The 15,505-nt window shown below is 51.2% G+C and overlaps 1 protein-coding gene across 5 annotated transcripts; it reads right to left on the bottom strand.

Annotated features, from left to right (window-relative positions):
- Window positions 1-640: 640 nt before the first annotated feature.
- Window positions 641-9,895, bottom strand: LOC125621786 (zinc finger BED domain-containing protein 6). 5 transcript variants are annotated; one of them, XM_048819091.2, is made up of 3 exons: window positions 9,817-9,895; window positions 9,236-9,404; window positions 641-7,628 (listed from the first exon to the last, which is right to left on the bottom strand). In XM_048819091.2, the coding sequence occupies exon 3, from the start codon at window positions 5,468-5,470 to the stop codon at window positions 4,016-4,018; it is 1,455 nt and encodes a 484-aa protein (XP_048675048.1). In that variant the 5' UTR covers window positions 5,471-7,628; window positions 9,236-9,404; window positions 9,817-9,895; the 3' UTR covers window positions 641-4,015. The 5 variants fall into 5 exon arrangements, with proteins under 5 accessions (XP_048675048.1, XP_048675051.1, XP_048675050.1 ...); XM_048819094.2 differs by lacking the exon at window positions 9,236-9,404; XM_048819093.2 differs by lacking the exons at window positions 9,236-9,404; window positions 9,817-9,895 and adding an exon at window positions 9,547-9,785.
- Window positions 9,896-15,505: the final 5,610 nt, after the last annotated feature.

The raw sequence follows: 15,505 nt of genomic DNA, 5'->3' as shown, positions 1-15,505 counted from the left end.
TGACAGCTTACAAACCCAAAAGACAAGGCAGACCAATGGCAGGAGGGGGAATGGTCACACAGCTGGTTAGTGGCAGCAGGAATAACCCCCAGCTGTCCTAAGTCTCAGCCCAGTAGACCACATCCAGTACACCACACTTAGCTACCAACCATACACAACAACTAGCTCTTATACAGCATATCTCAAAGCACTTACAAAGAAAGTTTGTGTCATTAATTCCTTTTTACAGCTGGGGAAACTGAGGTACAGAAGGGGCAGCATCTTCCCAGAGTTACCCAGCAGGTTGGCGAGGCTCCTGAGTCCCAGTAAAGTACAGCGCTCTATCCGCTAGGAAACACTGCCTCCAAAACCCTGGACTCGCAGACAGTGGGGACAGATCAGAGACAAGGGAACCTGGGGCAGCTACTAGAAGCATGTCAGGCATTCAGTTACCGATGTAGCACTGTCAACACCCCAGAGTCCAAGGGCTATTCTGGACAGCAAAGTACATAAAAGACCTTTTCTGGCAATTGAAATGATAATATTGTTTGTGGAAAATAAATGATGATTGTAGAGCAAAATTTGTAACTATTATTCAAAAAGAATGTCTCAGGGTTAGTGTCCTCACAGCACATTAATAAGCACAGGGAATTATGCAAAATTAATGCAAATAACCTTTTATTTATGTTCCTAAGGTATTTTGGGGTGAGGAATACATCTCCTTTTAAATATATAATCTTTATTCAAATTATTTTGGAGAAACTCATTTAACATTGAACAGTGAGTGCAAATCAATATGCATACAGCACCAAAAACATCTCTGGTGGCTGCATGTCTGTCATTATTTTCAAAGACTGTTGTCCAAATTTAAGCACCTAAAACCAGATTTAGGCACCTACATAAATGTACGGCGGTACAGTGAGATTTTCATAGAAAGGGAGCGTACTGATCAAGTTTGCAAATGCACAAATACAGAATGGGGGATAACTGGCTTGGAAGCAGCATGGCTGAGAAGGATCGGGGAGTTGTGGTGGGTCACAATCTCAACATGAATCAGCAATGCGATGCTGTTGCAAAAAAAGTCAAATGCAATTTTGGTTCATTAACAGAAGAATAGCATGCAAGTCACAGGAGGGGATAGTACAGCTCTATTTCACACTGGTTAGGCCTCAGCTGGAGTACTGTGTCCAATTTAGGTCACCAATGCATAAAGGATCCAGAGGCGAGCAACAAAGATGTTCAAAGGGATGGAATGCAAGCCATATGAGCAAGGGCTGAAAGAATGGGGTATGTTTCGTTTGGAAAAGAAAAGATTAAGGGGGGACATGACAGCAGTCTTCAAATACTCGAAAGGCTGCCATAAAAAAGATGGAGAAAAATTGGTCTCTTTTGCCACAGAGGGCAGGACAAGACGGAATGGGTTCAAAATGCAGCATAGCAGATTTAGATTAAATCTCCTGACAAACTTCCTCACTGTAAGAACAGGAGGACAATGGAACAGACGCCTGGGGAGGTCTTGGAAGCTCCTTCACTGGAGGTTCAGAAGGAGGCTGGATAGCCCTCTGTCTTGGCAGGGGGTTAGACCAGATGACCCCTGAGGTCCCTTCTAACCCTATGGGTCTATGACCTCGTGTATCATCGAATCCAGTCCCCTGCTATCGCAGGCAGCCCAATCAGATAATCATATCCAGAAACTTATCAAGCTCCATCTTCAAACTAGTTAGGTTGCCTCCACTCCTCCTATTGGGAGTCTGTTCCAGAACCTCACTTCTCTGGTGGTTAGAAATTCTCTTCTAATTTCCAGCCTGAAGTTATTAACTGCCAGTTTATCCCCATTTGTTCTTGTGCCAATATTGTCTATTAGCTTCAATAGCTTTTCTCCCTCCCTGCTGTTCACTTCTCTGCTATAGTTAAAGAGCGCAATCACATCCCCTCTTCTCAGCTAAGCTAACCAAGCCAAGCTCTTTGATCTCCTCTCGTAAGACAAGCTCTACATTCCCCTGATCATCTCATAGCCCTGTCCCAGTTTGAATTCATTTTCTTGTATAAAAGCACCTCCAGGGGTTAGGAGCACAAATTCCACAGAAAAATCAGTCAGACTCGTGCTTAGACCCTTTAGAAAATTTCACCGTTAGGCCCCTAATTTTAATCATCTCATTTTTGAAAATACTGGCCTTAATTTTCAGGTCATTTTCTTAAAACATTTCAGAGACCAGCCATACATGGGATTGTATATAAAAAGATTCCAGAATCTAATCACTGCTAGGGCATGTTTTTCTGCAGTCAGTTTGCTAACAGGTCATGTAAATCGAAGGCCAGGAGGCCCCGTAATGCAGAGCTTCCAAAGAGATAATTGACCTTGTACCCCAAAATGGCTTTGCTGTTTTCCCACCCCACATTCCTCCACTAGAGCTTTCCTTGCTGATGGCCTGTTGACTAGAGACCACTGAGGCCAAGCCAGTGGCAGGAATGTAGATGACCAAATCTTTATACAAGTTGATGCCCATAAACTGAAGCACTCTGTCAGCAGCAGCATTGACGTGTGCCAAGGGGTTCACAGCTGTCTATTTACTGGTCCCAATGGGGTGTTTTAAACTGGACAATAACACTGCCCTTTTCCAGGGAATACTCAACAATTTCCCATGACAGATCAAAACACTCCAATATATATATATTTCCGCCTGGTGGTATATACACAGATATACCACTAGACAGATGATGGTAATTACAGTGAAAACCATGGTGCCACTCTTCCCACACCTGTCCTTTGCAGCAGAATACAAATGTAGAGCTGAGAGAATAGTTGATTTTCCAGTTTAGCAAATGAATCAAAAAATCAGGGGAAAAAATGCCATTTCTGGCCAAGCAAAACATTTTGTTCAAACCAACGCAATTTTTTTCCAGTTTTTCATTTCATTTTCAAGTGTTTTTACCCTTTTAAAAAATTAAATCCAGCTACATTTCTAATGAAACATCACTCTGAAATGAAAGATCAACATATTTTGTTTTGAAAATTTCAAAATAAAACATTTTGACTGATTTGTTTTTATTCAGCTGAAACTATTTGCTGAATGGGACCTGAATTTGTCATTAGTTGCCCCAAACCGCATTTCATGGTGAACTATTTGACTGAAACCTTTTGCCAAGCTCTATACAAATGTCCATGAACCACAACCAAGACAAAAGCCAGGGAGGAATGAGTTCTGAGATGGTGACTGGCACCAGTGCCCACTGCTGTGCTCTGCACCCATCTCACACCAATGCACATGAAAGCGTATTGTACAATTGGTCTCCATGAAGAAAGGCAACGTAGGCTCCCGGTGTCAAAGACGCGGGCCAGGGATGGTTTCGACCACCAAGGACATTAAGTAGGGGACACCAGTGGTCAGAGTCCCTCCATGTTATCTTCCTCCTCCATGTTCCATGTTGCTTTGTCCCTGGCACCGGCTGCATGTTCTGGCACCTGGTACTCCTGGGGGAGCAGGTGCTTGTTCATTTTGATGAAGGCCAGGCTCTCCACACTGCCAGTAGAGAGGCAAGTATGCCTGTTCCGCACGATGGTCCCCGCTGTGGTGAAGAGCTGCTCAGAATAGAGGCTGGAGGGGGGGCAGCTCAGGTGCTGCACAGCCACCTGGAAGAGGGGCAGCCACATGTCCCGCTTCAGCTGCCAATACAGCAAGGGCTCGGCACTGGCCGACAGGACCACAGTGTCCTGCAGGTAGCCTTCCACAATCTGGGCTGCCTGGGTCTTGGCTGAGTCCAGTAGTACCGGGGCCACGCTGATGAGGCCAAAGTCCTCCAGGATGTCCCACAGGGACCTGCCCCGGTCTGAGGCACTGCCCTTGCGCTGTTGCTGTGTCTGTCTCCGGCTGGTGCCATGGTCCTGGACATCCCGGATGTTCTCAGCCACCTCGTCAATGAGTCTCTGCGTCCAGTGGTGCAGACCACCCTCCCCTTCAGGCACGAAGGAGGCCATGTTGTTCTTGAAGCGGGGGTCTACATAGGTGGCCAGGACATAGGTTGCTGAGATCCGCACTCAGGAGCACTGTCGGTTGCCCCGCAGGGTTTGCAGCAGGCTGTGGGCCAGCGCCTGGCCAGTCTCCTCGCCCTCATACTGCTGCACCAGTGAGAGCAGCTTCTTCTCCAGCAGGCAGATGAGCGGGGTGGCCTGACTGATGCTGGCATCAGTCCCGCTCACCAGCTTGGTGGCGTCGTCAAAGGGCCGCAGGATGTGGCACAAGATGTGGATGAGGGGCCAGTCAGTCTGGGCCATGTGCAGCCCGCCAGCCCGCTGGGCCTGGGCAGAATGGCGCCGGCAGAAGGCCTGGACAGCAGCTCGCAGCTCATACAGCCGCTCCAGCATGCGCAGGGTGGAGCTCCACCACACTGCCACCTCCTTCTTCAGCTGGTGCCGTGGCAGCTGATTCTCCACCTGCAGCTCCCAGAGCAGGTGGCGGGCAGTGTAGGAGCCCCTGAAGTGGGCACAGACCTTCCTGGCCGCTGCCAGCACCCGGTCCACCTCCTCATTGCTGTGCAGGAACTCCTGCACCACCAGGCCGAGGCAGTGTGCCAGGCAGGTGACACGGGGGAAGCCGCCTTCCCGCAGCACTCGCAGCACCCGCTGTCCATCGTCTGAGGCCACAAAGCCCGATGAGAGGGAGAGGGGCATGAGCCACTCCCTAATGACCCCCTGCAGCTTCTCCAGCACGTGCCCGGTGCCGTGCTGCTTCTCCAGGCCACACATGTACAGGGTGGCATGCTGGCGCAGGATGCTGCTGTTGCTCATGCTCACCCAGTGGGCACTGATGGACATGTAGTCAGTGGTTTGCCCGCTGGTCCACATATCCACTATTAGGTGCACGCGGCCACCCTCACAGCCCTCCAGAGCCTGCAGCACCGCAGTCTTTACTACACGGCACAGCTCCGGCACTGCTTTCTTGGAGAAGAAGGAGCGACTGGGCATCTGCCACCGGGGGGCGGCCGCCGCCATCATCTCCCTGAAGCCCTCGCCCTCTACGTGGGAGAAAGGTAGGACGTCCAGGGCCAGCATCTTGGCATAGGCAGAGTTCAGCGCCAGTGCCCGGGAGTGGGCCCGATAGTACTTGGTGCCCCTCTTCAGGCTCTCATCGATGGACAGGTGGGTGTAAGTGCCCCCAGGTCTCCTGGCAATGCTGGGGGCCCAGCCAGTGCTACTCTGCTGCCTGCTCAGTGCAGCCCCGTGTGGTGTCAGGGGAGGCTCTGCCACTCCAGGCTGCTGGCCCTCCATGTTCTTCTGGCGCATGTAGACAATACTGTGGTTGTGCTTAATGTGGTTGCCAAGCGAAGACGTGCCCAGGCGCTTGGGGTCAGTCCCACGCTTGACCATCTGCTGGCAGATCATACAGGTGACACAGGTCGGGTTCCCAGGGTCAATGGAGAAATACTCCCAGACCCATGATTTCTGCCGGTGGTATCTCCCAGGCCCGGGGCCCTGCGTCGCCACCACAGGCATGGTGCCGATGCTGTGGGAATTGCACTCTGCCCTGCTGTTCCCTGTGGTTTCCCCAGCTCCAGCACTGAGGTCTCCCCCACTCCAGATGGGCAACTCATACTGCTTTTGGACACTGGTGAAATATGAGGCTATGATATGAGTATGATATGATATGAGTCTGATGCTGGGCTACCCCTTCTTGCGTGCTGCCCTCCTCCTCCATGTCTTCTGGGGTAGCTGGCTCCGTGGAAGCTTCCCCGTCCACCCCAGAGGAGTAGCCTGAAAGTGTGTCACCCCCTGATGAGCCTGCCTCCCCGGCCACGCTGGCTCCGTCCTCATCGGCCTCAGACATGACAACCTGCAATACCTCATCTGGGATGAAGAGGGGTCCCCCAGTGCCTGACTCCCCTATGACACCGGATACAGCAGGCTCAGCCAAGCAGTATTTCTGTGTGGTGGATCGTGGTGATCGGCGGCTGGCAGACATGTATGGCTATGACGACAATCCTAGACCAGTGCCAATGCTGAGGCTGGCCACATGCTGCCTGGGCTTAAACGTGGCTGTTTGGCAGAGGACTTTCTCCATCCTCTGCTGCTATGATTATTTCTCTTCATTGTGTGCTAGCCAGTGGTAAAGGCTGATATATAAAAGAACCTAAAACCCTGCTTAACACCAATGAGGAACAAGGACAGGACTCCTAAATCCCCACTAAAGCCCTGACACTGAGACACTCTGACCGGACCCTGGACGTACATGAAATTATGGGGTGCAGATGTGGCAAGAGAAAGTTACATTGAAATCCTGCACCCGGCCAATAAATCTGACAGCAGCCTCAGTTATCCAGAGATGGCACCCCAGAAGTGAGGCCAGTGGTGCCTTATGGGAGAGGTTTAAAACAATCTACTTTCCTAATCTTCTTCTTTCCTACCCTGCTAAATTGACATTCACAACAGCTTCTTCAAGCCCCTCTCCTTGTCACAAGTTATTCCTATGGTGCCAGGGAACTTGGAAAATACCATGTGTCTAATCACCACTAACCAAAGCAGCTGACTGTGGCTATCAAATATTGTTACAAACTATTCACCATCCAGCCAAAGAGTTACCAAAAAACCCCAAAAAACATGTCAAGTGAATTCACACAGGTAGTAGATCAGAGGAATTTCCAGTTTGCTGTCTCCAACAGGAAGAGAGCGTGAATAATTTGCTGAGTAAATAATTTGCAAAGAGTTATTCTCCATGCAGGTCCTCACAAATTGTTACACCAGGTGAGCAGCAAAGAACTCATTATCTGGGGCCCATTCACTCCTTGGCCTATTTGCTGAGACAACAGATCCTGTCATTGTTTTTCCTATGTGGATACCTATCCTACTAGGAACTGCACTGAGACTATCCAGCTCACATCACAAGGGCCACTGAAATAAAAAGCAGACCTCACCCCCAGCTCACTTCCTGCCATATGCTGTTCACTCCCACAAATCCTCACACAATCAGCAAGTTCTCTTTAGGAACCTGCTCCCTCTGCCTATGATCTATCTGACAAACAAGTCATCCAGCTCCTGCGCTCACTGGCTATCAGCACTGAACCCACAAACACAGCTCCATCCTCTCTGCCCTATCCCCCACCACCATTCCTACCCACAAATGATCAATGTTTCCATTTAAACAGGGCAGAGTCTCTGATCTCTACATGGAGGTAGCTCTGACTGAACAATTTCCCTCAGTGAGTAGCTACACAGGGCTCTTCTCCCATGTAGGTCCTCTGAGGCTGGGTAAGAGCTGATTTGGCATCGACACTTTTTGCATGCTCAGGACAGTCACGGATTCTCTCTTCCATGTGGCTCCTCGGACAGCAGTTAAGGTCTGAGCTCTGAGCAAAGCCTCGCCCCTTAGTCAGCACATGTGCTTTATCTTTCTTCTTTATGGGGTTTGCTGGTAGAAAAATGTCATCTCTGAGCTGCCTGATGTCTCTTTGATGGTGAGTGTGTTTACCCTCTCTCCCCACTGGAGTGGTTCCCCTGCTGTCTTCCCTGCCTGTGCTTATTCCTGTAAAATTTCCACGGGGTGAACTCTGGGAAACATTCCCTTTGGATCTGCTTAGTGACATCTCATGAGGTTCCCCCTTCCTCTGGACATTTAGATCAAGATTATCCTCCTCCTTCTCCCTCACGATCCCACCGTCTGCCGGAAATAAAAAATAAAGAGAGTCCAAGCGTCAACCACTCTACCTAGTTTGAAAACCTTGGCAATAAAAACAACAAAGAGTATCACAATAAAAACAAGTATTGATAATCTATTTTGGCTCATGTGACAGGGTTCACCTGGCATAAAGCCCATAGGGATGACTTTGAAACAACTAATTAATAAAAAGGAGAGAAATTAAGCACAGATTTATAATTTCTCACTTCTTCTAAATAAAAGGGCTTTAGGGGTCATAGTGGAAACCAAATGAACATGCACTTCCAATGTGGCTAAAATGCCTAATGCAATCTTTGAGTAAAGGGACAACTGAGTTGAAGAGGTGATATTACCCCAATATATGGCATTGGAGAGACCACCATTGGAATACTGTCTCCAGTTGTGGTTATCCACATTTTTGAAAACTTGGAAAGGATTCAGAAAAAAGTTACAAGAATGATTCCAAGTCTGGAAAACCTGCCTTCTGTTGAGAGACTTAAGGAGCTGAATCTCTTTAGCTTACCAAAGAGAAGGTTGATCATGGTCTATAAGTAGCTACATGATGAGCAGACAACAACAGAACAAGGTTTAGTGGCTAAACATTGAAGTGAGACAAATTCAAACTGGAAATAACACTTTTAACAGGGTTATTAAGAGCTGATCCAGGGAGTTGGTGGAAAGTGGGTCACTTGAAATCTTTAAATCATTGGGCTGGATGCAGGAATCACACAGAAATTCCCTGGCCAGTGTGATGCAGCAGGTCAAACTCATTAGACAACCATACTGGTCCCTTCTGGCCTCAAAAATCTTTGAAATTTTAAGTATCTGGTGTCAAATGAAAAGGGCTGGGCCTTGGGCTAACATTTTAAAAAATAACAACAATTGACATGATTTTATACAAGTAACAATCATACAAAGGTGCCTCAGTGTAAACTGTTTTAACACATCAAACTCTCAAAGTAAGAAACAAATCCCAAAGACTTCAATGGTAGATTCTGACTGCTCAGCTCTTCTGAAAGGCACACGACTACCTATGATATTATGAATGGTATGGTAGGCACCTGTGTTTGAAAATCCAGCTTGATATGTCTAATTGTTATAAGTGAATGATAGATTTTTGAGGGAAAAAAAGTCAAACATAAGGAAACTACCAGGTTTATCACCTTCACTGATTCTCTTTGTTCTTTGAATCAGCTGGGATTTTAACTAAATTACTCTTGGTATTAACTTTTAAACACTGTTACATTACTCAGTAGTTCAAATATTAAGTTAAAATGCTTACATTTTGTCTGGGAATAAAAATATTTTCTAAAGAAACCTTTTCAGAAAGTCTATAATTTCTCCTGCTGCCCCCTCCAGCCTCTCTCCTTCCCCCCTAGACTCGGTCCCTGGCCCGGCCCAAGCTGGGCGCTCTCCCGGCGCTGGCTCGGCTCCTGCAGGCGCTCTGGGGGGCAGAGCCTGGGGGGGGGGGGGGGGGGGTCAGGGAGGGCGGCAGCTCCGGGACTCACAGACCCCCGCCCCCGGGAGCAGAGCTGGGGCGAGGAGGGGCCGTTGGTGCAGAGTCACTTTCCTGCCCGGCCCCAGCCCCTTCCCCGGGTCTCTCCCCTCACCTGCAGGCTCCGGCTCAGGGGCTGGTGTCGGCTGGCCCCGAGGGGCGCTGGGGAAGGGCTCTCCCCGCACACACACCCCTGGGCGGCAGCAGCGGCGGCGGCGGCTCAGCCCGGGCTCTCAGGTCATTTACGGATGCGGCAGAAGCGTGTGACCCGGAAAGCTCAGCCCCTGACAGATAAAACAGAGGGAGAAAGAGAGAGCAGCCTCCCCAGCCTAGCAACAGCCAGAGCCCTCTGGTGGTCACAGCTAAGGAGACCCCTCCCTGCGCTGCCCCGGGACAGAAAGCCCAGCCATGGTCCTTCCCTCCCACCTGAGCGGCGCCGAACCTCCAGAGACTGAACCGGAGACAGAGCCGCAGGCGGGCGCCCAGGCGCCCCGCTGGAGCAGGGGAGAGAGGAGGAGGCTGCAGCAGTTGCAGGCAATGATGGCGGCGCAGCCGTGTTTACATCGCCGCTGGCCCCAGCGGCGCGGGGTGAGTGGAGTCGGCCCAGGGGACCAGCTCCACCAATATTTGGGGCCAGGTGTCCCCCCGGCCGCACCTGCCGCTCTCCCCCAGCCCCCTCTTGCTGCCCCCACACACCTCCCCAGGCCCTGGAGCAGAGCGTCCTTGCCTCTCCCATGCAGCCTTCCTGCAGCAACAGCTGCCGCAGGGTCCTAGTGCCCCCCCCCATCTCCACTGCCGGGGCAGACTGACTGCCAGGACCTGCCCTTCCACCTCAGACCCTTCACTTTTCCTGCGGGACCCTTCACCAGCACAGGGGGACCCCCATGCTAGACAAGGAGGCAGCTCCATCCCTCACCCCCAGTGAGGCTACAGTCAGGGGCAACAGCAGGGGAGGGGGTGCACACAGCACCCCCTGGCACCCACCATGGGGGAGGTGAGGGAGATTCCTGAATCTGAGAGGGGCCCTAGGAGCACATGTAATGACCGTGAAGGGGGTGAGTGTGCTGCTGGGGGGGGGCCTAAAAGGGGGGCTCCTCCCCCAGAGCTTGCTGCTGCCAGCAGGGAAAGGGCTGGGGGAGTCCTCCTCTCTGGTCCCTGTCCCGGAGCAGCCTGCCTGCACCCCAAACTCATCCCCAGCCCTGCCCCACCCTGAAGCCCACATCCCCAGCCAGAGCTTTCAGCACCCCCACCGCATCCTCTACCCTAGCCCTGAGCCCCTCCAACACCACAAACCCCTCGTCTCCAGCCCCAGCCAGAACCCTCATCCCCCTGCACTCCAACCCTCTGCCCCAGCCCTGAGCCTCTCTAACACCCAAAAAAACCCCAGCCCCAAACAGAGCCCTCAGCTACTCCTACTCTTGCCCTGAGCCCCTCCCACATCCCAAACTCCTCATCTGTAGCCACAGGCCTCACCCACACCCCTCACCTCTGCACCCCGTCCCATCCCCAAACTCCCTCCCAGAACCTGCACCCCGTCCCATCCCCAAACTCCCTTCTAGAGCCTGAATTTGTCTTCTAGAGCCTGCACCCCAATCCCCTGCCCCAGCCTAGGGCCTGCACTCCAGACCTCCCCCCGCCCAAACTCCCTCCCAGAACCTTGGGCAGGTGGGTGGTGGAGTTTGGGTGGGGGTGGGTTCTGGGCACCACCAAAATTTGTGGAGAGGTGTCGGGGCAGGCAGGGAGCAGGGGAAGTTGGATGGGTTGGGATTTCTGGGGGCCCTGTCAGGGGGCGGGGAGCAGTTGGATAGGTGTGGGAGTCCCGGGGGTCTGTCTGGGGGCGGGGGTGTGGATAAGGGTTGGGGCAGTCAGGGGACAGGTAGGGGGTAGGGTCCTAGGGAGGCAGTTACAGTGGGGGGGTCTCAGGAGGGGGCAGTCAGGGGACAAGGAGCAAGAAGGCTTAGATAGGGGGTGGGGTCCTGGGGGATGGTTAGGGGCAGGTTCCCAGGAGAGGGCAGTCAGGGGACAAGGAGCAGCAGGGGTTGGGGGTTCTGAGGGGGGCAGTCGGGGGTGGGAAGTGGGAGGGAGTGGATGGGGGTGGGGCTAGAACAGGGCTCCCTGGGTGCACACCCTAATGAAATGTGCTGCACATGCCTATGGACAGAGCCGCAGAGAAACCTGGCCCCCTGACTGCTATCCAGGGCTCCGGGCAGCCTCTCAAGGGCCCATCAGCCCTAGAGCCCTTTTATTTGATGCTTCGCTCCCGCAGCAATCCCAAATCCCTGCAGGATGCTGCATCCCCACCAGCTCCTGGAATCTCTCCTGTCCTTCCCCACCCGCCACTCCTGAGCAGGGAGGCCAATGCTAGTGCAGGGTGCTTCATGGCTGGCAACTTACAAACAAAAAAAGAACAGGAGTACTTGTGGCACCTTAGAGACTAACAAATTTATTAGAGCATAAGCTTTCGTGGGCTACAGCCCACTTCATCAGATGTTAGTCTCTAAGGTGCCACAAGTATTCCTGTTCTTTTTGTGGATACAGACTAACACGGCTGCTACTCTGGCCACAGGGCAATTTCTTACTGACACCCACAGAGAACTTCCAGGCAGCTAGAGCAGTGGTTTTCAAACTGTGGGTCGTGACCCAGTACTGCGTCGCGGAATATAAGGTACTGGGTCGTGGCGACTTTGGTCAGCCCCACTGACTGGGACATTAAAAGTCCCGTCAGCAGTGCTGCCCAACTAAGGCAGGCTAGTCCCTAGATGTTCCAATACCATGCTGTGCCCCAGAAGCAGCCAGCAGCAGGTCTGGATCCTGGGGTAGGGGTGGGGGTTTCCAAATGGAAAAGAAAAGGGGGTAAGGAAAAGAAGGAGGAAGAAAAACAGAAAACTGAAAAACAAAGAAAATTCTGTTTCAATCTGAATTGAATCAAAACAATTTTTTAAATTGTGAATCAAATTTAATTAAAAAAATTCCAGAAAACTTTTTAGAAAAATAATCCATTTCTTTCAGTTATTTTTCGAGGAAGATATGTACTGTTTCCAACCTGCATTATTATTAAATTATAATATAATATTAAACTTTTATTAGAAACCACTCACTAGTCCAGATTTGTTTCCTTGCTCAGGACATTTGTCACTTGCTTTTTTTCCAACTGGTTTGCATGGCTATTGCTGCAGTATTTCTCATTTCACCTGAGGGAGGCGTGGAAAGAGCACTTTAGCAGTGAGCCACAATAGTGTATTGTGGTGTACGGTGGGCTATTGTAACGCTGACAGACCCGGCAGGCAGGTGGGATTGAACCAGAGACCTCTGGAGCTTAGTGCATGAGCCTCTATTCCATGAGCTAAAAGCCAGTGGGCTGTTAGCTAAGGCTGTAGAGCAGACTCATTAATTGCTCTCTCCTAAGTGGTCTGGGTGACACTAGATGGGACAGAACACCACAACCAGGAGGTGTGTGGGTTACACTATCTGGCCCTGCTGTTTGGGGACCTGTTAGGAATTGTGTGGTACTGTGGTGTTCAATGAACCTGGCCAAATGCCACCTAGGACAGAGAGAAGTAATGTATTTCTGGTACATTGTGCAGCGGTGCTGGCTGCACGCCCTGGTGGAAAAAGTTCAGGTGCTGACAGATTGTCCAATACTGTCAACCAAAAAGCATGTATGTCCCAGGCTTGGCCAGCTATTACAGGCTGTTTGTATGGGACTTCGCCACAATAGTCGCCCCCTTTACTGACCTGGTGGAAGACACCAACCCCAAGGAGGTGCAATGATCAGAGACTGGTGACAAGGCCTTCAGGACCTTAAAGGACCAGCTAATCCAGGGGTCAGTTCTTTTCTACCACAACTTCACAAAGCAATTCATTCTGCAAACAGACACATTGGAAGTGGACCTCAGGGTTGTGCCATCCAAAGAGGTCAAGGGCTAAGAACATCTGTCACAGACTCACAGGACTTGTGCTTTCTCTTAGCTCCGTACGGTCCCTAGGAGGAACCCCCTTCAGTGCAACAGTCCTTCTTGGGGTTCCACTCTATCTCAGGGGCTAAGCCATAGGCCCCTCCACCTCCTGGAACTGCACCTCTCTGAACCTTCAGCACGCCTGTCTCTTGCCATGAGCCTCCTCAGGGAGTCCACTTGCCCTGGACCCCCGGGGCTTCCACACCCAGAGGGAATAATGCAACCCTATTCTCTAGACCGGAATGACTCTCAGCCAGCATAGAACAGAAGGGTTTATTGAATGTCTGAACACAGCATAGGAAACTCTCAGGGCCTCAGGCCTAGCATCCCTCAGCACAGTACATCTAGGTCTCTCCAGCCTCCAGTTGGGCTCTGGCTGCTCCCTCCTCCCAGCCCAGAAACCCCCTCTTTCCAGCTGGGCATCCGATATCACCATCCTCCAAGTCCTGCCCAGGCCCACCAACAGCAATTCCGGGCCCCGGGGAAGAACACTCAATGGGCCCCAGCTGGTACCCAGTGAGCTGCCGGCTGCGCTGCTGGGCACACTCGTCCGGCACAGGCAGGGCTTCCACATGCCCACCCGGCTGCCTTCGCCACTGCCGGTACCATCCTGCATGCTTCCAGGAGCATAGGCACCGACTTCCAGATTTCCTGGGGGATGCTCGACCCTCCGCTCCGTCCTAGGCCACTTCCCCCAATGTCCTACCCCACCTCTTCTGATCCCTGTTCCGCCCCCTCCCCTGAGGGAAACCCTTATACAATTGGTGCCTCCCCATAGTGGGGGGGGGGGGGGGGGAAGGACACGATCTAAAGGGCAGGTCACGTGTCCCCCCCCCATGTCCAGCCCAGGGCCACCGCACTCTCCCTGCCCCATGTTACCTGCCGGGGGGAGGCGTTTTGTCCTCCCACTGCACGTGCCCCCACCCCCAGCACATTCTGCCACTCTCCCTGGTGGGCAGGAGCCCCAGTGGGGAGCAGAAGGGTGTCACTTTTAATGCTGGCCCCTCCCAGTCACTGCTCTGGCCCCTTCCAGCTTCTCAGACACTGCTCTTCAGCCCTGCATGGTGGCTGCCTGAGAGAGCCTGGCTGGGGAGGAGTCGGCTTCTGCTCCCTGCCCCGCTCAGCTGCTGGGGACCCTGGCACTTGAGCCCAGGCAGGGAGCGGAAGTCACCTCCCCAGCCAGGCTCTCTCAGGCAGCCACTGCCCAGAGCTGCAGAGCAGCATCTTAGCAGCTGAAAGTGGCTGGTCCCGCCCCTTCCACTCCCAGCATCTGGGCCATGAGTCGCCCAGGCCCGCCTCCATCCCTCCCTCTTCCCACCTCTCACTTCTCCATCTCCCCTCTTTTAAATCACCTGGGCCCCTGGGCAATTGCCCCTTTTGCCGCCTCCATCCTTTGTCTTCTGCCCCAGGTAAATAGGTCGCCTGGGCCTCCTCGCCTCTCAGCCTCTTCTCTCATCCATCCTTTGTTTCCCCACTGCCTGGAACTGGCTGGCTGAGTCATCAGGGTCAGTTCATCAGTTGATCTGCCAACTAGATGTAACTTCAATTACAGGTTTCAGAGGAACAGCCGTGTTAGTCTGTATTCGCAAAAAGAAAAGGAGTACTTGTGGCACCTTAGAGACTAACCAATTTATTTGAGCATGAGCTTTCGTGAGCTACAGCTCACTTCATCAGATGCATACCGTCTGCTGCAGTTTCCACAGTATGCATCTAAGGTGCCACAAGTACTCCTTTTCTTTTAACTTCAATTAGTTTACATTCCATACAGGTACATAGTTCTCAAAATCACAACCTTTAATCTTTGTAATATTGCAAAAACATCTATTAACTAAATAAGTCATAAAATACAATTCATTATCGTCTACTATTACCGTTGGACAATGACTCCTAACACAAACACATTCCCTTCCTGCATACACAAGAGCTGACTTTTGTTCAGTGAATATATCAAACATACATCTTTGAGTTCCTTTGTCTTTAACATGGAAACATTCATCTCTTTCTTGTAAATTTTGATTCTCACACATTTTCATGGGCCACACACTAAACATGTCAATAGTTTTGTATTGTTGGTGTTCTTTATGTGCCCACGAGTGATGATCAGCAGAATACATAACCAATTTTTTTGTTAACTGGATTCCCACGGGTACCATTGGATATATATCAGTAGTGAGACTGGTTTGTACAGTTACTACATATGCTCGTAGAACCATTTGATCTTTATTTAGTGTAAAGTTTACCAATTTCCACCATGCCATTAATTGTGTCTCCCCTACTGTAACATTTTCCCACACAACATTTTTATTTCTAAAGGCAAATTTCCTTGCATGCCTTCCCAGATTATTTGAATGGCCAGTTGCTGACTTATTTGCTAAAGACACATTTTCTTGTATTGATCCCATACACTCTGCTAAAAATAACAAATCCTT

The sequence above is a fragment of the Caretta caretta genome, chromosome 14, assembly GCF_965140235.1.
Source record: "Caretta caretta isolate rCarCar2 chromosome 14, rCarCar1.hap1, whole genome shotgun sequence".
Classification (NCBI taxonomy): Eukaryota; Metazoa; Chordata; order Testudines; family Cheloniidae; genus Caretta; species Caretta caretta.
The sequence above is the reverse complement of the archived record's forward strand: the minus strand, read 5'-3'. Positions and strand labels throughout refer to the sequence as shown.

Coding starts and splice junctions, on each gene's coding strand:
- LOC125621786 (XM_048819091.2), bottom strand. CDS start 5,470: ATGCCTGTGGTGGCGACGCAGGGCCCCGGGCCTGGGAGATACCACCGG.